The sequence below is a fragment of the Temnothorax americanus genome, unplaced genomic scaffold, assembly GCF_048541705.1.
Source record: "Temnothorax americanus isolate GAGA-0224 unplaced genomic scaffold, ASM4854170v1 Scaffold2, whole genome shotgun sequence".
In the NCBI taxonomy this organism is placed as follows: domain Eukaryota; kingdom Metazoa; phylum Arthropoda; class Insecta; order Hymenoptera; family Formicidae; genus Temnothorax; species Temnothorax americanus.
The window spans coordinates 2,784,049-2,806,783 of NW_027509338.1; the positions used below are offsets into that span (position 1 = coordinate 2,784,049).

Here is a 22,735-nt window from a genome sequence, read left to right on the forward strand (position 1 = left end):
ATATTACTTCTACGCTTTTATCTGTGCCGTTCCTTTATTTATCCATATATTTCTTAATACATAAATATTTATCAATGATTAGTAACGATAGATATACCATGAATTACACATAGCTAAAAATAATTTGCTGTAGTAATAATAGTATAAAAAGATATATTATTATGAAAAATAGAAAAATAAATACATGTATTACACAAAATATAAAACAACAAACATTAAACGATAAGTATGATGATATAGAAATTAAGAGAAAACTATACATAGAATTCCGCCTTGGATGATAAGTCGTACTCAATCGCTTCGTTCTCGTATATTTCAATACTCTGCAACATGATCAAACAAATACGCATTATTTCGCAAAATTACATTAATTTCATAGGCGAAAATTACACGATTGCTTGCTTCTTTATAATTCATTTTATTTATAATACATTTTCTCTATTTGAGAGAGTATCGGACAACAAAACGTTTAATGACGATCGAAACTTTTTTCTTTATTCAAGAAAAGGAAAAATTTAAGGCGTATTTATGAAAACTTAATTTTTGAAATAAAATTCTTGCTCTAAAAAAAATTAACTATGAAAGGAATTGAATGTTTTTATCTTCCAAGTTTCGCAAACTTACTTGAGTCATGAAAAGTTCGGTATATCTTTTTCTACAAAAAGACCGAATATATCCAGGGACGAATGGCTTTCAAACTTACTGTATTGATGTCTTTGTCCAGGTCCTCCACTTGTTTTCCGTGCGTAACCTTCAGCTTTTCTCTTTCACGGCCCTGCTTGATTTCTATAGTCTTCCTCTCGTCCACAAATTTTTTCGTATTCTGTTGCTTCTTTTCGCGAAGCCTTCTGTCCTTCTCACCCTTCGTTCTCAAAGTCTTGTCGTTCATTATTTCCTTCGCCGTTTCCACGGACGCTTTCGCTTGATTGGTATTTAAATCCTTTATGTCTCTACAATATTAATTAACGTATTTAAACGACGTGTGACAAAAAAAGAATCAGAACTTATGCGTCTATTGCGGAGATTAATCGGCGAGAAATATAACAAAACGAATAAATAGGGTACGTGAACCAACTTGTCATGTTTCGCCTGCATCTGTTTAACTTGCGTGGCTTGCACGACCTCGATTAGTCTCTTTAACTCGTCGCGAGAGCTCTGCGTTTGATTCTTCAGTAATTCCCATTCCTCCTTCCTCTGCTTCTCCATCATGGCGGACCATTGGGCCGTTTGTTCGCTTATAACTTTCTTCACATTCGCGTCCTGCGCCAGAGCATTTTTGCTGTGAAAAAATATCGTTAAATATTAAATATATCGTAAATTTCTCAAATCTCTCTTTGCGCAATAGAATTACTGAATTATTGTAAATTCCAACGCACTCTTTTCCTCTGGTTAACTTCTCGATGGCGCTACAATGATTCTTCTGCACAGTTTGTCTTTCTTTAGCATGTTTCTTCCTCATGGTATCCAACTCTTTCTGGTGCTTTTTGCCCATTTTGAAACCTTTCTCTTTTTTCAACGATTCTAACGTAATAGGTTCCAGTTTTAATACCTCCGCTGAAATTGCGTAAGAATTGCATATATACCGCATATAACAAACAATATTTAGTATAATTTTTTGCTCCTCTACCATTTAATTTAATCATTATTTTTTAATATGTAAAAAAAACATCTTGCAGTAAATGAATTATTATACCCTTCTTCGCTTCTTCTTCTTTCTTCTTCTTAGCGTCCGCCTTGGCATCCGTCTGTTCTATTCCGAGTCCCTTCATCGTCTCAGTTTGCTTCTCGGCAGCCTTGCTAAAACCACCCGGATCCGACAAGGCGGCCATAAAATCTGAAATTGGAGGCGAGCTCCGTGTGAGCGAAAGCCGCGAAGAGTGCTACTATTTTTGAGCCGCGCGGCTGAGATGCTACCTTCGAATCCATCGGGGACGTAAATCTTGAGCTCTATGTTGCAGAAGAGCATGGGCAACGCCATCGGGAAGTTCGCTTCGGTCTTCAAGGAGATATGTCTGTAGCCGGCTTGAAGCCCGTCCAAGGGTAGGATTCGCTGTCCGAGCAATTTGCCGTTCTCTTCGTACACACCTACGCGAGATGAAACATATGATTGAAAAAAATATTCGGTGGACGGCAGCATTTGTTTATTTCGAATTTATATCGCGATAAATATATCCTTATATATATGAAGAAGAGACGTCAGTACCAAATCTGAGCACCGCCAAATCGGGAAGCACGACCTTCCGGAACAAGAACGGCTCCTCGTTGTAGACCGGATTCAGACCGTTTGCCGGTACCATTCGTGTCCTGAATTCCTTCTTAATCGTGTCTGCCGGTAGACCGTACATATCCACCTCCACGTACGTGCCCACCTTCTTGTCCGACAAGAACTGCCCGGCAATGATCTGTACCGCGCACTGCGCGGTGATGATGCCGTCGACGTCCTCGGAAAAAGGATCGAAGCTTCGATCGGGCCTCCGCATGAAGTCGGGTTTCAGCAAGTAACCCGTCGTACCGTTGTACTCGAATTTCCCTTGATTGAGCTGCATCGGCAGATCGGGAGTTTGAAAGTTTAAAGCCACCATCTGGCAACCGGCGTTCCAGAAGACCTAAATAAAGACGAGCATCTCGCATAAAACGAGTATACGCGAAACCAAGAAAGTCCTTTATTTTTCTCAAAATAATGTCTGACGAAAGAACGTGCGACTTCTAACGCAGTTCATATATACCATTACGCAATAGAGGGATATATACGTGAGTAATAGCTCTGCGGAGAATCTAAGCGCGTTTGTATATATATATATTGTTGAAGTTACCTGGGGCATGTAATTCGACGAATCAGCCCTCGTGCCCTTTGGATATATTCGACTCATTTGCCGCTTGTTGTAATTAACGAACTCCACGGAGTGAGTTTTCAGATAGTTAAGAGCGGCAGTCTCGGAGAACGAAGACATATTATGATGTATATTCTTGCCTGCAACGTCGGGGTCGAGACATTAGTACATGTCGCGCGCGCGACACGCGCGCACGTGTACGCTCATTCATTTAACCCTCCTTAAGTCTTCGGGACGTATGCACTACCACATACACACCCGTTACCCCTCGGTAAATTTAAGGTACATTATTGTACGAAAAACTCTTCGCGAGAGAGAAAGAGTACTATTAAATTTCACGCGCTTACAGATTCACAACAACATTTTTGCATAATTTTACAACTAAAAAGTTCCTAAAAAAATTAATATACATAGACACAAATTTTAATACCTACTTAAACTGATGATTATATGTCTTATATTTTTTAAATTATACTTATACTACTATATATTTCTTTGAAAAAAGGAAGGAAGGAGAAAGTAAATTGATTAATTTAATAATTTACATATTGCAAACACGGAAAACCTAAAAAAAATGTATTGTTATAAAAATAAAAATTACAAACTAATTATTTTGAAGAACAAGATGTAAGATAAATATAAAAAAAGAGATGAAGGGAAAAAATAAATTAATCAATTTGATCATTTACATATTATAACAAAAGTCAATTTAGATATTTTTCAAACTGCTCTGGTATAGTTCTAGTGTTTAAAATGATTTTTATAAAGTTTTCTTAAAGTTTTCACATAAAATTGTGCGTCATTATCCTAATATGCTCAATTCGTTAAATATACCACATACTCTCTGCAGCTTCGAAACTCTGGAACTTTATTGGCTGCGCGTAGTTTATCATTGCCGAGAGATAAGGATGGACCCGCATTGTACTACCCGTGTATTGAACCGCTTGTACCTCTTCAGTTCCTTCGCCTGCAGCAGGAGCTTCGCCTTCCTGCACAACCGTAAACGTATCGAAGATTGAACGCCAAACATTTTAATTTTCCAGAGAGAAGAAGAGTGAAAGAGAGAGAGCAAAATTCAACTTCCGCCTTGCTAATGATTCATTAATGTGGTTAATCACCTTTGGCGGCTCTGGCTCTGGAGGTGGAGCAACTGCAGGGGCACTGGCATCCTCTACCACTTCATCCTTATCTTCGAACTGTCCGGCGCGGAAGAGCTCGAGCTCGGCCTTTTCCACTTCCGGCTTCAATCGTTTGTTTTTGATCAATATCTTGCGTTTCAGCGCGCTCGGCGGAGGAAGAAGGCACCCAGGCTCGAGCTGGAAATAATGTCGTACAGTACACATTTTCGCATATGTATACTCGTGTGATTAATTTTAATTCACTATGGATCGCGGTCATTAAACATGACGTTTCTCACTCACGGGATAATCTTTCAGGGACTCCTTCAGCAACAGGTCGCCGAATATTTCGTCGCAGTATTTCGCCAGTTTATATTGCTGCTTCATGCAGCAGTGATTCTCGAAACTCAGAATTATGGGGTATTCGGAAGTAACGAACGCGGTGTCTCTTATAGCGTAGATCACATCCTTGAAAAGGATGTCGGTGCACATAGCTTTGCCGTGAGTTATGATAGGCTCCTCATCTTCGCCCTTTCCATCCCAACAGTCCAGCTCGACGCACCTACAGTCGCGATAGTTCTTTAATTTTCTTTTTGGAATTATTTTGAAATATTTCTCCGTCGACACGTTTTTATATGTCGTCGTTACAAAAACTGAAAGATCACCTGCAACCAGCAAGCAGAACCTGTCGATACATTTCGACGGTGCTTTTGCCACCGATCTGACGTCCGCTGAGATAAGTGTTGTGACTCGAATTGATATAATAATGAGCGAGCGGCTGGTCCATGTCCATCCATTCTTCCAATTTGTCTAAGAACATCGGCGCGTTCTCATCCGACATTAAGTATCGTATAAAACCATCCTTCGTCAGCTTCTCTGAGGGTAATAAAACATCGAAACGTTATTTCGGGCGTAAAAAACGGATAACGACGAAAGAGAATTTAACTTTGCGAGAACTCACTTTCCGCTTTCGCTTTCTCGTCCGTCTCGTAGTCATTTATGATTTCTGTACATCTCTTTTCCGTGTAAAGCGGATATAATATCTCGTTGAGTCGCGGATCCCTTTGCTTCGTGTTCATAAATTCCACCAATTGCAGCAAACTTATGGTATCAGTTTTTCCCTTCGTGCTGTATAACGTGGAAAACAATGATACCTCCTTCTGTAAAATTATTATGCAACGCGCGGGTTAATACTTACATGGATTGAAAAAGTTCCTCGATATCATTCCTAGGACATATCTTAAAATACAAGCTATAAAACTTGTCGAATGTGAAGGCCTCTGGTTCTATTTTGTCATTCTAAAACGTGAAAAATAGCCATATGTAAAATATAATAACGCGCGCGCGTTAATATATATTTTATTAAAATATCAATATTAAGATTGAATAAATATTAGTTCTCACTTATAATTAACATCAACATTAACATATTAAATATTAAGTAATATTTGGCATATATATTACCTTAATTGTTCGACGACGTGACAATGCTTCGGTTGCAAATGATTTTTGAACATAAAAATCGTAAAAATGTTATATTACTTCGTATATACCTATATACGAAGTTATTATTTTATTATTATTTATATACACAATACGTAATGTATTTATGTTTTTAAATATTCTTATTTGGCGTATTCGTATATATATATAGTATTACTTAATATTAAATATCAAATATTAATATATTGAGCAATATTGTATATGCCAAATAAGAATATTTAAAAACATAAATACATTACGTATTGTATATGAAATAATAATAAAATAATAACTTTGTATATATACGAGATAATGTATAATTTTTACGATTAAATTTATGTTCAAAAATCATTTGCAAGCGAAACATTGTCACGTCGTCGAACAATTAAGGTATTATTTCTCTATTTCAATTAAAATTGGAAAACTACTTGCAGCGATGACAACTTTGAAATTTCCCTGAACGAACTTTAAGTAAACTTTATTGATCCCGTTCAAATGTTAATTAAGGTCTTTTGAAAATGCCCGTACTTATTGACTCACCTTTCCACTAGGCAGACCTAGCTCCGATAATCCTTGATAAACGAGTTTCTCGGTCTTTCCAGATGCAAAAGTCTTTGATATCACTTTCACGGGTACCTTTCCCTTCGGATCGACTTGGAAACTTAGCCGCATCCAACTAGCAGATCCGAGCAACGATCAGTCAAGTTTTATATAATGGATTAAAATAAACAGCATTAGCGTTCGTACAAATATTTATGTGCAATTTTTGCGCAGTCGCGCAGTTGGATTCAAGTTAATGAATACGTACTGCTTCATAAGCTGTATCGTTGGACAAACGTTACTTGCTTTCGTGTTGTGCGTAATTAAACGCAAACCAGCCTGCCAATCCTGAATTTATTAACCACAGATTGGCATTAACATGAAGAGAAGTTGAATCAGAAGATAATTGAGGGTATCAATTGCACAATAAAGTAACATACATATAAAATAAATGTAAACGCAAACGTATATCTAAAACAAAAGGTAAAAGGGTAAATTAAATGTTAAATCGCGAGTAATGTAAATTCTGCACATTAGCGGCCAATGTTCAGTTGTGCTTCCACGAGTAATTTAATAACGTTAAAAATAAAATAATTGTTGAATATTAAATTTTAAAAATGGTTTTAGCAATATATCCATAAATATTCTAAAGTTTGAATTTATGTATATAGAGTTTTAATCCTTTCACAACTTTCCGATTATTACCTTAGCTGTTTGTGCATCCGGGCATACAACATGCTGATAAATAATGTTCGTATAATCCACCCCGGAGCATATAGTTAAACTTTTTTGATCCAATTGCTCCAACGTTCCGTGTTTACTTAATTTATTGCATAACTTTGGATCCTAGACCGATCGTCGATATAAAACAAATTATTATTAAAATATAATATTTTTATTTCGAATCTTTCTTTACGCTAGATTTACCTTTGGCGTGCCCCCATAACGAATATCGCTCACTTGAGCCAATTCTATGACATCGCCATCCTATAAAATAAGTCATAAGTTATTTACAATATTTACATTGTTTGTTGAAAAATAATAACCGGACGATTTAGCTGTTTAAAAGTGAAGCTACGAGGATTCTACAGTAAATTATATACCTTGCCGTCGCTTTTCCAGTATACGAAGAAGCCGTACTCGTCGACTTTGAATAGGCAATTCGGCTCGTGTTCAGTCGTCTCTTTGTCTTCGAACCATCGATCGAACACCGAGCCATTTCTCAAGAGCTCCGGCACTTCGATGCGCCAATTAAATTCGAACTTCTTTGTCATGGTTCGGCAACTTTAAGCGGAACGACGTTAAGGTAAACTTCGATGTGAACTTAAGCTTGTCCGATGCTCAAATGAGAGAGTGCCATCGCGGGGGACTTGTGTTCCAGGGCATAATGCAATTAGTTATATCTAATTTGCTGTATGAGGATTCAATACGGATAGAAACCTGCTGCGTAACAGAGAATCTAAACTTACATAAGCGCGAGTATATGGTGAAACCTTCTGTAAGGTACCCTGTTATATATTATAGTTACTTAATAATCATAACTCTGTTATGCAGTTACAATACTCTGTTATGTAGTTACTTAATAGTCAAATATAATGCGCGAATCATTGTTACGAGAAAAGAGCGATTGTGATATAGCTGCGCGATTTCGTTTTAACGTTTTCGAGGCTAAAATGCTATTGAAGGAATTAAGGGAGCAATATATGAAAAGCCGGATAACGTTGACAGAAATACACATTTTTGGATAATATATAATAATATATAATAATTTATTAAAATTATGATATAACAATGTTATACACATCATATTGCGTATCGACTGCGATATATACAGAAATATATTCCTATTACGTCGATTCAGTGCTTGTCTATAGCCTATCACATAACAATGGCATAAAGAGTAACAGTTTACAAGAAGATATACTTTTATCCTAATGACTTTTTCGCAAGTGATCACCGTCTTTGTAACAAGGCTATAAATAATGGAATGTTGACTGCCGCGACGGCTGTCGATTACGATGACCGACGATAAAAGTATGCGAGCGAACGTGTCTTGTTAAACAATTATTCGTCAAAGTGACTTCGTATTTCGTGGATTAAGTGTAACCGTAAAAAGCTGATCGTTTCTGGCGAGTCCACGTTATCACATCTGAGGCTTCAGCAGGTAGTGCGAATTCAGTTGTATGGAAGTATCCACGTCTGTTTGCGGCTCTTTGAGCATGTCCTCTGGCAGATTGTGCATGGCCTCCACGCAGTATTCCTGTCCGCAAACTTTGCACGCCTCGAAGTGCGGTTTGATGGAATTTTTGAGTCTCTGGGGATAAAAGTTCCTATATAGAGAAATATTCCTTTCTTTCTATGTATAATACTTTTTTAGCAATTTAGCAACAATTTGTTATTCGTACAAACATCAGAGATCTCTTTGTTTGTGATGTGAGATGTTTGTAATGTTAAAAGAAAATTCTCAAGTGGCAAAGGAAAAATTTTCAAAGTAATACATATTAACATTTATGTTTTTTTTTTTCATAGTAAGATACTAGAACTACCAACGATTAATATATTTACTTTTTTATACTGTTTAAAAATATAATATAAATATTATACATATATATTTAAAAGAAGATAAAGGGAGAAAATTAATCAATTTAATCATATTATATACATATTGTGTGTGTGTGCAACAAAAATTACGAAAAATCTCAGAAAATGCACATTAATAAAAAATTACAGACCAGTCATTTTGACTGTTTTTAATAGTTCTAGAGTTAAATTCTTTGCTAAATTGATTGGTTCCAATTCAACAGTGTCATATAAAACTCGGCATACTTCGGCGAACGTGGCACCATCCGCTCTAACAAATACGTAAACGGCAAAAGCGGGAATGCAAATTAAGGAGAGAGACGCGATGCCCCATCCGATCGCTTCTGCCCACCATGGATACGTATAATCACCGTTGTGGTAGGTCGGTGACTCATAATCAATTAAGCTGAACACCCATACGGCCTGAGAAGATAAGGCAATTATGAAAATGCGGATGTGTGTGTCTTAAAGATCGCCAACTGCATCAGGAAACGCAACGAACCGGGATTAAAAGCGGGCAATCATCCGTGCAATTGTCATCATCAGATAAAAACGATATACCTTGTATTTTTCTGAGAACAATAATTGCGCGAGTAATTGGCAGCTTGTAATTCCTATCAAGAATGTTTTTTTCGCTTGACTTGCAGCCAGCAATTTTCATTCGTTGCGCTTATTACTCATTGTCAGATATGATAGATTCAACGCGGTATGAAAATTTTAATATCCTGAAACTTTCATTAATATCGCTGTGTATACCATTATGAGAAGAGGCGCGGCGAGGAACCAGCAGAACCGGAAGTACATCGATGGCAAGCGTCCGGTCATCTCCTTGACATTATTGCACAGCCGCCGCACGCCGTAGAGCCACGAGATGGCAATCACTTCGAAGAACGCCAGGAACATGATGGACATCGAAGCGGCGTAATGATCTATTAGTTGGAAGAAATAAATACCGCCCTGAGGGCAGTCGAGAAATCATTTAGTAAAAGGATTAAGCGTGTTAGTTTTTTTTTATCACGCGAAGTAAACACCGACTCTCGAGTTTGCCGTTCTTATATTATACCTGCGTGATATTCGGCAGTCCAAATAAGAACGAAACGACGCATATGAGGAGGACCAGCACTTCGTGGCAGAGAAGATGACGGTTCACCCAATTCGGGAAACCGTCTTGGATCGACGTAACGACCACTTCAACAACGGCAAACTGAAATCCCGAGATTTACATAATACCGTTAAAACATTGCAAAAGCAAACTATTAACGATCTTCGAAATAGAAAGCTTGTTAAAATACGATTTGCATCCATTAAGATTGAGTAATGTGATTCTGGTATTTGATTTTTCGTTTAATGACTAACGCTGCTTGTGTGTATCTCTAGAAATATTTTGCGGGACGATACAATTCGATCACGTAATTGCGCGTCTGTTTATGGATTAGTCCGTAATCGCACGTGTACACATCGCGTTGCGATAGGAAATAAGGCCTTATCTGTCATATATACACTTACTTGACTGTTCAACGAAAGGCAGACCAGCATAAAGAAAAAGAGCACAGCCCAGAGTTGAGAAGCTGGCATCTTGGCTAGCGCTTGCGGATAGATGACGAAGACTAGACCAGGTCCTTGAACGGAAATTATGATTTATCTATAAAATGTCAGGGGGAAGTTAATCCGATGATGTAAAACAGCGGTGAGGGGGGGGGGGGAGAAAATAGAAAGAACAGGTGCAACAGTCTCGTGGATTCTATTACGCGTCTTTTACACCCTTTCTCTCCATAACGTGCGTGGCACACTTATATTGATACTTACATAATTTATCACATTTAACGTGACGTATAAACATCATTTCTAATTCTATACGTACCGTCGGTTAGGACATCTTCGACGGACATGTTTTGCTCTAGCGCTATATTGCCGATTGTGGCGAACGAGAATATTCCAACCAGTAGACTACTGAAAGCGTTTATGAGCGAAACGGCGACGGTATCTACGAGGATCGTGTTGTGGAATCGGTTGTAACTCGCGAAACATATCATCGAGCCGAAGGCGATCCCTACAGAATTGAAGACTTGTGCCGCAGCGTTGACCCATACCTAATTAATTAATATCGATATAATTAACTAAAAATTCAAGGTGAAGTACTTTTTTTGTCATACAGAAAGGACATAGTTTTAAATTGAAGTTGAGATATTAATATTTTAAAGCACAATAGTGTATAGTTATATTTCATTTTTCTACGTATATTTTTTACATTTTACTATTATTTACGTCCATTCTATTATTCGTCATATTTCTCTTTCTTGTTAGCCGAAAGATCGATTATGTTGCGGTACCTTTGCATCGCCAAGCAATTCCCAGCGTGGATGAAAAAAGAATTGCAGACCTTTCGCCGCGCCCTCCAGAGTGAGGGATCGCGTGAGGAAGAGCACGATTAGGAGGAAAGGCAACGTTCCTGTCAGGTATCTCACTTGCGCCGATGACTTAATGGACTTCCAGATGGAAAAATACACCATGATCCATGCAGTTATCAGGCACGCCACGAGCTCCCATCTCAAAATTCCCGGTTCTTCGATGCCGCTGCTCATTTGCAGGACCTTGTTGCTAAGTATAGAAAGACAATTATTGTTTTATTCAATTTGTTCAATTTATTTAATTATTCAATTATACTTTTTTTGAACGCTTCGATTCGAAACTGCGACACGCGATTTATAAATTATTTTACAGGCGATATGGAAACCAAATATTTTAAATCTTGTTAGAGAGATGACGTGTAATAGTAGTACATAATATTGCAATAACAGCTTGAATTAGTTGGTTTAGATTAAAAAAAAAAGAAATTACTCGAAGAACTCCTCGGACGGTGTTCTTGTCAGGTTCGGTCGAGTTCGATTATCGATGGATCCATAACTGGGCAGCCAGCAGCGCGGCGAGTTCCATAAGTTGTCACAACGTGACCATGGTTGCTCCGGTCGGAATGCCGAGAAGAAATAGTAAATTGCGTAGGCTATTATCACATTATGGTAGGTAGACATTAAAAACGATATTACGACTGACGATAGACCAGCTCCTACAAAGACAGAAATATACAGACGATAAAACGGCGCAATTTAAGACGTATATTTCGAGGAGGCTCGACGAGTTAAAATTTCAGGTTTAAATCGCTCAAATTTGCACAAAGAGAAGAGAATAAAGAAGATGAAACGACAATATAATTTTAATCCTATTATATTCTCGCACTTATTTTGTTTCAAGTTAAGCGCACTTTATAACGCTATAAAAATGATCGCGCGAGAATAAGCTTTTAACAAACAGTCGTTGGGGGATTTAATCGGCAATCTGTCACACATCGTGGCTTATCCCATTTACCTTTCAATAACGGACACACTTGACCTAGGGCGCCGATTGGGCCGCGACGAGTGAACTGTCCGATGCTAAGCTCCATGTACAGCAATGGTACTCCACATACTATGAGTATTAAAAAGTAAGGCACGAGGAACACACCTGAAACGATGCAATCGATGTAAGCGACGTACCGTCTCTCCGGTTTATACCGAGCGTATATATAATTGTAGGGAACATCGACGGTCTTTCTCTCGAAAAGAAAAGAAGAAATAAAAAGGAGAGAGAGATATATTAATCCAGTTAACAGGAAAATATGCCCCAGGTCTCGCCCAGCGTTTCGCTAAACCGAGGTTCGCGCGCGTGTACGTAATAAATGCCTCGACATTAATCATACTGTGGGTAGCGGCAAGGTCACTGGATGTGACTCTTTATTCGCAATAAACGGTGATCCGTAGCGGCGTTACGGATTACGACTTAATTTGACATCGGGCATTTAGCCGCCGCCGCCGCCGCCGCCGCGAGGACGGGATAGGTGACGATTAGTCAGCTGTTGGCGAGTTTCCTTCAATTGTCAAACTCGCTGATATACGACTCACCGAGCGCACGAATCTTACAGCGATTATTATTATACGTTCGACTCGATCTCATTTTCTCAGACGGATTCTCGGATATCTGGGACAGTTTGGTCCATTTGCGTATAAGCGCTCGACGATGTATTACTGTTCACGCGTGTACAGTGTAATTTCTTTCGCACGGAAAGATGTAAATTAATCCCAGTCGGCGAAACGCTATATAGGTACAACGCGTCGCGAACATATATAAATCACGCGGCGTTATCCGATCTGTTTTTCTCTGTCGCTTCAATCCTGCAGCCGCGCAACGGCGCGGGTGACAGTTTTCATTTAGTACGATGCAGACGATATACAAAATAATATATACGCGATCGATCGTACTCGAAATAAATTATCGCGAGGTATTAAGCGAGGATGCGCGGAGATAACAGAGGGGGCCCGATTCAATGTGACGTATCAATAGATGATATTACGTGCGATTTAATTTCTGGCGAAAATCCAATCGCGTCGCATTACAAGGCGGTTAATGACGCGCACTCGCATTAATATTGTTACAGTTATTCGCTGCACAGTATCGTCTTTATCACGAAAATGCAATTTAGTGCTGCGGCAACAATGAATATCGGAGCGCACGCATCTCGCGTGCGCAAGTAGAGCCGCATTATTTCCCCGTGATTTTCCGGTCTTCCGTTTAATATGTGATTTCGCAAAATTACGTACGCTCTGTATTTTTACAGTAGTACTACACGCTATTTGTATAACAAATTAACTTGGCCCATGCATGCGGGCTGTTGAAATTACAGAATAATTTCCAGTTTATTATATATGCATGGAAATATATTACGCAAAAGTTACAATTAAATAAAAAATGCTCTTTAACATTCTGCAAATGGAAATTATTTTTGTTGAGAGAAGAGATGCATCACAGAAATCTTTTAATTAATTAATTGATTCGAAAATAGAATTTCTTAATTAATTAATGACAATGAATTAATTAATTAATTAAAATGTAACTTTTATCCCTTCTCTTACCGGATCTAACTACCCCATATTTCTGTTTATACTATATAATTATGTTCAAGATCATTCAAGATAGAGAGTCGACAATTAAATTAAGATAAATTAAGATAAACGTCAAAGTTATGTTTAGATATATCAAAGCGCGACGAAGATCGCGCGTGCGGCACGCGATCGACGCGCGCATATCTGATTGAACCGAGAGAGATCTGCAATTTCGATACGATCCTCCTCCTAATCCTCGCGCGAATTTAAATCGAGACGTCGCCGTCCAAGCGAGACGATGATAAATCATTTCAATCGTGTAAAACAGATCGCGTTATCCGAGCCGGTTTTCCGGCTCTTTATAATTTAGACCGGCAGGCAGCGAGCGCGCGGGCCGGAACGCCGAGATGATGCTCGGCCGATTATTTCCACCGGTGTCATTGAAATCATTTACCGCGCCCGGCGGCGTAAGCCGTGTTCCGGGCAAGGTCATGTATCAAGTTCCGTGAGCGAGTTGCGCCACGCATCCGGGCTCCGGATGCATCCAGACTTTGAAAATTACCGGCAACACGATACGCGGTCGCGTTGCCCGGGATTGCGAGAGACAAGCTCGCCGCTGCGCTGCCCTGAATCTGAGCCTCATCGGCTTACGCAAGACGTTCGCAATGGATTTTCGCGTATAAGGATCCGCCTCAATTCGCTCCTTCCGCGACGAGGTTGTAACTTTTCCTTCGCACACGCGCATTCTATAATGATCGATACTCTTAAGACTAAAAGGATTAGCTGGTTCAATACGTGCGACAATTTAAGTGTACGTCATTCCGTTACGATTCGCCACGTCGTTCCCGCGATGAAACGTTGGAAGAATATAGGAAGATGTACTTAAAGAACGTTTTTAAAGGGGAACGACGAAGCGTTTCGCGGCGATCAAGCCGTGCTCCGTGCTCGTAAAAATTGGAGGACGATACCGCGGACTAGAGTCGCTCTGTCAGCCATTTCGTCACCGACGTACTTCGCGATGCGCAAAATAATCTCGTCGCTCTTATCGCCGTTATGCTAATCGCGACGAACACGTCGCGACCGTGTTGTCCGTTCCATTTGGTATTCGCTTTATTTATTTTGATCTTATAACTACTGGCAACGTCAGCGTGAAATCTCTTTTTTTTTCTTATTGTCCCTCTTGTCACTCTCTCTTTCTTGTATGTATCTCGCTTCGTAGTAAAACTACTTTAACACTTCGTGAAACTGGATACGATATTCACGTCACGATTGCACGTAATTTACGTAATGAATTGACGCGTTTATCGCGAGACTCACCGCCGCCACTTTTGTAGCATAAATAGGGAAATCGCCAGATGTTACCAAGACCGACGGAGTAGCTTATGCAGGCGAGGACGAATTCCATTTTATTCGCCCAATGAGGCCTTCTGGGCTGCCGATAATAGCCGGGATCGTCCGCGTCCACGTCGTCATAGCTGGTGCACGTGGAAGCGTCGTCCTCGAAACTGCAAGAAAAAAAAATGCCACGCGCGACGTCAAGCTTTTATATTACAAATGTATAGCCGGGGCTCGAACGAAAGACATCCACAGTGCGGAATGCGGAAAGAAAAATTGAGCCAGAACTCCGCCCCGAGGGGGGAAAAATGCTACGAGTTATGACAGTTTAATGAAAAAATAGCAATAACAAGCGTTTTATTAAATATTTCGCCGAGCGAATAATATAATTTAATCTCCAGCAGCGTCGCGGAGTGAAAGGATAGGCGCTCGGCGCACAGAGAGGGGTACACACGCCTCTAAATTCCCGGTCGGAACAATATAGATCAGCGCCGCGCGCAGCGGAGGGTCATTGTTGCCCGCGACGACGATTCTTTTAGGACGCTTAATGATTTCGCGCCTACGGAAACTGCTTAATGCATTATGAAAATTTATTTGACGGAAAATCACACAGAAACGCGCGTCACGCGCCGTCCGCCGTGCCGCACGCGTGGAGTTGGACGTGCCAGCGCCTGCCTGCCTGCGCCCGCTTGCATTTGCATGACACGCGTTCGTTCATATACGTCAAGCCCGGCGGCGATCATTAAATATTCATCGTCATTGTTTATATAGAGCGGTCGTATTCGAGCGTTACAACGCGATATACCGATTAGCGACGGTAACAGTCTTATGGTATTGCGCGATATATCACAGAGTCGCTATATATATACCTGGCGACGATTCCGTTCGCGTACGCGTTCATGGGCGCGGGGCACGCAAACGAGGGCCGATACCCGGGTTCCTTCCGGTATATCGGCTCCCCCGCGCTATACCGTGAATAAAATGTCGCGTGAAATAGCGTGCGACATAAAAACCGACTTTGCGCGCGGTGCATTTATATAAGCGTCAAGATCGAGGAATTTTTATGCGTTTATTGCGCAAATTTGTACTTTACGGTGCGGTGAGCGCAGAAATGGTGTCAGGCCATGGGGCGGCGCGGCGGCGGAGGGGCCAGGAAAGGGCGGCCGACAATGCTGAAAGATATACGCGACGCACCTGTGTAAATTCCCGTTCGTTTTGCAACGGAAAACTAATATACCGCGCCGCGGAAACATTGCGGATACGATAATGTGTTCCGTATACGGTGTGTCAGTAGTTTTTTTTTTTTTTTTTTTTATTATTTAAAGAGAAGATATATGTATCGTCATCGCAAATATGACAGTAACGAAGATGGGTGTCGAATGGGTGTCCCCGATCGACCGAGTTTTCGTATAGCGAAGAAGAAAACGACTGATTTAAGATGAATTATTATACTCTGCATACGATGGAATTCTAAAGGCGATGGACGCGATTAGATAATATTATTTATTATTTGAGGATTTTGAGAAATGTATTTCCAGTTTCTCTGTACTTCATGCGAATAAATTAATCGAATGAGCTGTGGCGTACCGGAAGTGTGCATAGCTGCGATATGGGCAGCGCGCTCCGCTTCTTTATTCGCGTTAACGATCTCGCAATGACGCCGCGGATATCGTTTTCCCACGCGGGAGACCCGTAAGCGCGCGTCACTTCAAAAACGAGACGTGTGACGAGGTCTAAATGTAGGACGACCGATTACGGGTCGTTTCGAGCGCCGTCCCGTTTCAATGGAAGAAGCGGGACGGAATCGCAACAATATGTCACACCGCACGAGCACACCTACTTACAACAACCGGTGCGGGGTCTTATACATTGTACACCTATTATCCACTTACGTCTCCGGGACGATACGCCGGAATTGCAGGCCCTGGATGACGAGATCTGACGGCTTCGCGCCGAGCAGCTTAGACGCGTATCGCATCTCTCGTCACGTACGTAGAATCCGCCGCAGCCCGACGAGAGAGGCGAGGCCCTAATCAGAGTAATCGAAACCGGTCTAACTAGACCGGTCTAATTAATGGGCGAATTCAATTTTCGGTTACGGCGCGGATTCGGCGTCTCTCGGCGCGAGCAAAGACCCCATTTTCGCGCACCGACATTCGAACTCACCGAAATTATACCGGAAATTATACCGATTTCGATCCCCCGACTTTAATTTACGGACACGACGACGAATCTGATGTAGCAGCCTCCGCGCTTTAGAACAGGTCGTGGCAAAACGTCGATTAGAGCTATTTGTAGTAAACTGAGAGCCCCCAATTTCATCGACGTCGATTAACTAACTTGACCCTTGCTCCTTTCTGGATCCTAGTCCTGCCTATCAACAGCGGTCAATTAATATTAATTAATAGCGCGATCGATCCTAAACTCTAAGGTACAATCTCGTATATATATGTTTCGTATACAATTAAATAGATATTCTAAAGCTGATTTTAGTGGCGAAAACTTAAAAAGAGGTATAAACGTCATATTTATATATTTGATATATTTTGTAATATATATATATATATTTCAATTTATTTTGTTTATATTTTAGCTTTTCTGCATTATAAAACTAAATTTATTCTTTTCTACTTTACATTCTTCATTCTCTATTCTCAAAACTTTAACCCAGAAAGGAACGGAAAAATTTAGTCAACTATTGATGATTGACGCGACTGACCTTGAACGGCGCGAAGAAATTTGGCTGCTACATCAACGCGACGAAGCGAAGTGGTAAATTTGTAATGTGCAATTGACTTGACAATGTGCAATTGACGCGAATTAGGTAAGCCTCCGGAACTTTTTACGCCTTTATTGTTCGGAGATAATCGTTAGGATTAGTTACAAAGTGCACTCGAACTACTGCCACGGAGCTCTCCTACTGAAGGTTGCATCGGGCTGCAGCTTCATTTTTATGCGTCGTGTATGCGGTTCAGTTTATTTATAACGTTTACGCGAAGTATTAGACCTTACGTGAGAAACATATGGGAGACAGAGATTCTTACACATTTTAATAATGACGCTAATTTACGATCATGATGTGTGTTTTCAAGCTCGAACACTCGCACGAAGGAATAATTTAATTAAATGCGACGGGGAGAAGAGATTTAAAGCGCAAAAGATGTGTCGATTATCTGAATAGTTTGCCAATTTTTATAAAACATATAAGGCCCGATAATTTATTGGAATTGAAAGTGTTATCTCTCGAATGCGCGCCATCATTTTTCTTAAAATAAATCTTGTCTCTGACCCAGTATCATTTTCGTCAAATATGTTTTCACCAGACGTTACATAAACACAAAAACTTCGATTTTATCTTAATCACTTGTAAAATGTTTCTTATAGCATCGTAATTATCTCTTTAAAAACAAATTTATTCTTTAAAAATAAGGTTCTTCAAGAAAATAAGAAGAAATTCAGCGAGATTCAAGAACACAACGCCAGGAACTGATCCGTCGTATCTTTTCCGACCAAATTTTTGCGCCTCGTTTCTACGAGACAAGACGCAAACGTAGCCTGATCGTTCCTTTTGTAAAGACATATTGTCTTCGCGCGCGAAAGCGCACTCACGCTGAGCGGCGGGCACGCGTGCGCGCTATCACGTGGAGAGATTCACGCGAGGCTGTTTCTTCGAAAGCGCCGAGGCACAATCGTAAGCAATGTGTCTCACTTACGGCGGCGGATGTACCACGTTAAGCAGCTCCGACGGCGAAGTGGGAACTCTACGTATCGTGAGCTTCCGGCCGTCGGAAGAGCCCAGGCCGATCGACGCCTGCAGGGACCTGATCGAGACCGTGTCGGGGAAGGAACGGCCCTGGCTCCCGTTTGTCTCCGGGTACAGGACGGAGGACCAGGTAGGCGACAGTTGATGGCAGCAGGGACAGTGCCGCTGGTTCTCGTCCATGCTGAAAGTCCTCGGTGGATGCACGTTGAAACAATGATGATGATGCCGTAGCTCGACGCTTCTGGAGCTCGATCTGCCGGGGCTGTGCGGTCCGTTGTCGCGATCCGAACTCGACCCGGACTCGGCCTGATCGATCATCAGCCGTGGCTGCGGCCGCCGACGATGACCTTTATCCCGACGAACGCTCTCAGGACTCTCGACGCGATTGATCGCCCTTCCTACGTTGTTACCATTATCGGTCGGCACAACGAGGATCTCACGTTCGGCGGTGTTCAGTAAACGACCTCTCTCCTCCTCCGAAGACCATTCAGCTTCGATCTCCGGGCGTTTCTGACGCTGACGGCGGATCCTGATTACGTCCGGATCCGTGTGGTCGGATACGTCATCTTCTTCTTCGAACATTGTGCTCATTTTACGCACGACCTGTTTGCCGTGGAGCTTGCCCTGGGTAGCATCGCCGTGCTTCCGCGGGACGGGCTTACTGCCGTTACGCGCTTCGTCGCTGATGCTGCCGCTGACGCCGCTGTCGTTGTTGCCGCTCTCGGTGTCCATAATCGCATGACCACCTCTATATAGACAGGGAGAGATATATATATATACATATATGTATACTGAGGGAGGGGAAATATTTCTTTAGTGTCCTACAAAAATTGGCATATATAATATTGCCATTTCGAAAACCAGTTTTTTTCTGGCAGTATACCGCTTTAAAATAAAAGAAGAAAAGAATAATAGCATTATAATCTGGTGTTATGCTAAAATCGATGATAAATTACGATTCATCAAAGTGTCGAATAGATATCGGCTTAAACTTCAAACTAATTATATTTTAATTAAACTTTTAGATAAATTGCCACATGATAAAATCGTGCGGCAAAATTGGCAATTGGTCTCGTGTATAATATGTACACATGATTCTTCGCAGGATACGCGAATAAAAGAAAAAAGTACAAAAATTATCAAGTCCAAGTCGGATTTCCAAAAGAAAAACTGACTCCAGCTTTTACCGTGGAATTCAGAATACGTTTGACGATTCTGGAACAACCAGAACGAAATGAATAAACGCAACAACGAGAGACGTCAGACCATTATTCGACCAGGCTTCCGCCGATTTTATCGAGAAGGTAGTAGTGAATGGCGAGGCGATCGAATACTCGTAGGGTTCAAACGAGAAGAATACGTTGCACCGTATCGAGCAGCACGACCAAAGCGCGTGTTCGGTCAGTCTGCGACTGACCATTGATGAAGTTCCAGCAACGCGTCAATGAAATACTCTATGCTCGCGAAACTAATCATGTATACTACGAAAAAATTGTTATATAAGTAATAAAAATTAATTTTTGTTATATATCTCTTTTTTCTCACTTCTTATATAGAGATATCTTTCTTATAAAGATTTTTATGAAATTTACAAAATGTTTGATCTACATATATTTCGTAAATATTCTTGGCACGAATGTTCTCCGGATTTTCGATGAAATATTAAATTTAACACGTGTATCCACGAATAGTATTGTACGCAACGCTTATACCGGTGCGAACAAGCTTTGAGTGGCGCGAGGAGTGTCTGCTCTCTACAGTAGTTCACACGATTAGCATAAATTGTTGAATATATATTAGACACGGTGCCGCGACGAATATCAATTCAAAAAATTCGAATCACTGGCGATTTAAATTGTCCACTATCTGACGAATGAGTCGTTATACCAGCAATAAAAATCAACAAGTCGTATTTTATGAAACCATCAAATATCTTCGTGATATAAATGTTTATTACGTCTATTAAAACTAGAACCAAGTAGTTAAGATGACTGGCTTGTGATTTCTTATCAAAATAATCCATTTTCTGACACCTTCAGTGACTTTGTTGTAATCACTGTATGTAAATTACTAAATTGATCAATTTACGTTCCCCCTTCTAAAAAAAAAAATACGTACGTATATTTAAAAATTTATATGAATATATTTAAATAGCAAAAAAATAGATACACTCTTTAATCATTGTTAGTCCTATTCTATTATTAATATCGATATTATTAATATCGTTAAATAAATTATTATTGTTAAATATTATTAAAGAATTGCCATTAAAAAGTCGTTTCTCTATAAATATTTGAAATCAGCGAATATTCTCGTACGTTTAAGTACCTTGACTATAGATTCTTTAACGTTAGTATTATTTAATTTTACTTTATTTACCTGTTTAAATTTGATTTTTTTCTTGTTTCTGTTTTACAACACAAAACCCGTTAAAACAACTTTCTTTCGTCTTGACGTAATGACGAGAAACCGCCACGTGACTGCGCGCGTATTCCTTGCAGATACGACCGACTAACGTTGCGCGACTCTTTACGACGTTCTGATAGCTAGAGATAGTGTCATCGCAGGTGCGCATGGCTATCAATCCAATATGATGTGTTACAAAATTCTCGCACACGATAATGTTTACAAATGTCTTACGACGTTCAAACAATTTTCACGCGGACAGTCATTGCGTCAAGCAATCGCTGTGGAATTATCGCACTGGCAATTTCTTAAATTGCTTAAACAATTGTGATGCTATTTCTCTTTACGATATCGATAAATAACGAAAAATCAAACAAGCAATAGGACAAAAAATCATGGAAAACAACACGTTTTTACACACACACGCACACACACGCGCGCGCGCGCGCGCGCTATCTTCGCTAACTTCGTCGTGTTTTGCATGGCTGTACATCTCGCGCACGAATTTTATTATAATTCGCAAATACTTTCGAGCACTCGGCATTGTTACGTAAGCATCGCGAAAACTATTTGCACTTTCGCGGTGATGAGGAAAAAAACAAATCGTGCGCCGCGTCGAGAATTACGAGGTATCGAGATCGAAGAGAGCGCGCGCTTTTCGGAGCGCGTTGTCGCAGGTAAGCGTCATTCGATGACACTTCCACGCGCGTCACGTGTCACGCGGAGTGTGCGTTACCTGTCAGATTGCAGCGTGCCTCGAAATCGGGATCGGGCGCGTCTCGACGAGCCGAGCAAAAGTCATCCGCGTATCGCTCGAGTGATAACGAGGCTACATCCACTATGCGCATAACACACACGTACGCGCACATGTATACGCGCGCGCGTTTTCCCGAGCGTGTCACGTGTACTATCGTCTGCAGCGCGGCACAGCGCGTGTTCGTTCTGCAATCACTCCGTTTTTCCCCGTTTCTTCTTCTCGGTACGAAACCGCGCGAGGCGCGCGATCGCCTCGGAACAATCGTTTCCGGGCCGCGAAGCGACGACACCGCCGTGAACCCGCGTTTCACGGCGATCCGGGTTCGCGTGTATACGCCCGTGCGTCGTGATCGCCCGCGAATCGTGACATACACACATATACGTACACGCACGGACCGTATATGCACGCACGCACGCACGTACGCACGCACGTCACGCACACGCGACACACTGTGCAATACCCACACCGCGACGTCAGCGCTGTTGTACTACGTGCGTGATTCGCGACGCGTGCATAGTTGAGAGACTCAAGTCCGAATCGTATGACTCGCGTACAACTCGGCCGGTTCTGGAGGGGGAGAGGACCGTGATATCCTCTTCTGGATACGTGCCCACCTCTCTCATGGTCAGCGCGACGAGTATTTAGCGGATCGTGTAGGGGGAGGTATATCAACGTATGCTCGGTCATATATACGATCAGAGAGAATGACGGACAGATAGATCGAGTCCCGTGTGTATAATCGAAGATTTTTTTCAAATCCTGGGGTCAAATCTCGAATACGTATCGGCGAAACGAGAGCGAGGAAAATACGATAACGACCGAGGAGAAAAGAAAAATTGCAGATGTCCAAGTTTCAGGTTGATAAGTCGAACGATATGCGAACGTTCGTTGTCATCAATGTTAGAGACATCGAATTTAAATAATTATTGCAACAAAGTTTTTCTCTTTCTATTTTTGGATAATTAATTCATCTGCGAATTTACTATGATTTTCCACGTTACAAAACTGAG

The 22,735-nt window shown here is 40.9% G+C and overlaps 2 protein-coding genes across 6 annotated transcripts; both read right to left on the minus strand.

Moving 5' to 3' along the window:
* Nucleotides 1–21: 21 nt before the first annotated feature.
* LOC143896780 (1-phosphatidylinositol 4,5-bisphosphate phosphodiesterase) lies at nt 22–7,324 on the minus strand. Its single transcript, XM_077404800.1, has 19 exons — nt 7,075–7,324; nt 6,899–6,958; nt 6,677–6,817; nt 6,240–6,319; nt 5,972–6,107; nt 5,148–5,248; nt 4,911–5,077; nt 4,615–4,825; nt 4,253–4,511; nt 3,950–4,147; nt 3,673–3,820; nt 2,814–2,971; nt 2,204–2,606; nt 1,915–2,085; nt 1,694–1,834; nt 1,377–1,554; nt 1,076–1,279; nt 704–950; nt 22–323 (listed from the first exon to the last, which is right to left on the minus strand). The coding sequence occupies exons 1-19, from the start codon at nt 7,243–7,245 to the stop codon at nt 255–257; spliced, it is 3,243 nt and encodes a 1,080-aa protein (XP_077260926.1). The 5' UTR covers nt 7,246–7,324; the 3' UTR covers nt 22–254.
* Nucleotides 7,325–7,721: 397 nt separating this feature from the next.
* Ine (solute carrier family 6 member inebriated) lies at nt 7,722–22,268 on the minus strand. 5 transcript variants are annotated; one of them, XM_077405087.1, is made up of 13 exons: nt 17,519–18,453; nt 16,966–17,173; nt 16,692–16,852; nt 14,782–14,969; nt 11,915–12,049; nt 11,390–11,615; nt 10,882–11,149; nt 10,413–10,641; nt 10,058–10,170; nt 9,615–9,755; nt 9,308–9,508; nt 8,798–8,974; nt 7,722–8,285 (listed from the first exon to the last, which is right to left on the minus strand). In XM_077405087.1, the coding sequence occupies exons 3-13, from the start codon at nt 16,775–16,777 to the stop codon at nt 8,115–8,117; spliced, it is 1,935 nt and encodes a 644-aa protein (XP_077261213.1). In that variant the 5' UTR covers nt 16,778–16,852; nt 16,966–17,173; nt 17,519–18,453; the 3' UTR covers nt 7,722–8,114. The 5 variants fall into 5 exon arrangements, with proteins under 5 accessions (XP_077261213.1, XP_077261212.1, XP_077261209.1 ...); XM_077405086.1 differs by having other exon boundaries at nt 16,692–16,856; XM_077405083.1 differs by lacking the exons at nt 16,692–16,852; nt 16,966–17,173; nt 17,519–18,453 and adding exons at nt 18,513–19,310; nt 21,705–22,268.
* Between the last annotated feature and the right edge of the window lie 467 nt (nt 22,269–22,735).

Excerpts from the sequence above, each read along its gene's own strand:
- Ine (XM_077405083.1), bottom strand. The coding sequence starts at position 19,294 with ATGGACACCGAGAGCGGCAACAACGACAGCGGCGTCAGCGGCAGCATC. Across the intron at positions 12,050-14,781 it reads ATGCTACAAAAGTGGCGGCG|GTGTGTTCCTCGTGCCTTAC; the intron begins GTGAGTCTCGCG and ends GCATCGTTTCAG. Across the intron at positions 9,509-9,614 it reads GACTGCCGAATATCACGCAG|GGCGGTATTTATTTCTTCCA; the intron begins GTATAATATAAG and ends GACTGCCCTCAG.
- LOC143896780 (XM_077404800.1), bottom strand. The coding sequence starts at position 7,245 with ATGACAAAGAAGTTCGAATTTAATTGGCGCATCGAAGTGCCGGAGCTC. Across the intron at positions 6,320-6,676 it reads CGGATGCACAAACAGCTAAG|GATTGGCAGGCTGGTTTGCG; the intron begins GTAATAATCGGA and ends TAATAAATTCAG. Across the intron at positions 2,607-2,813 it reads CGTCGAATTACATGCCCCAG|GTCTTCTGGAACGCCGGTTG; the intron begins GTAACTTCAACA and ends GTCTTTATTTAG.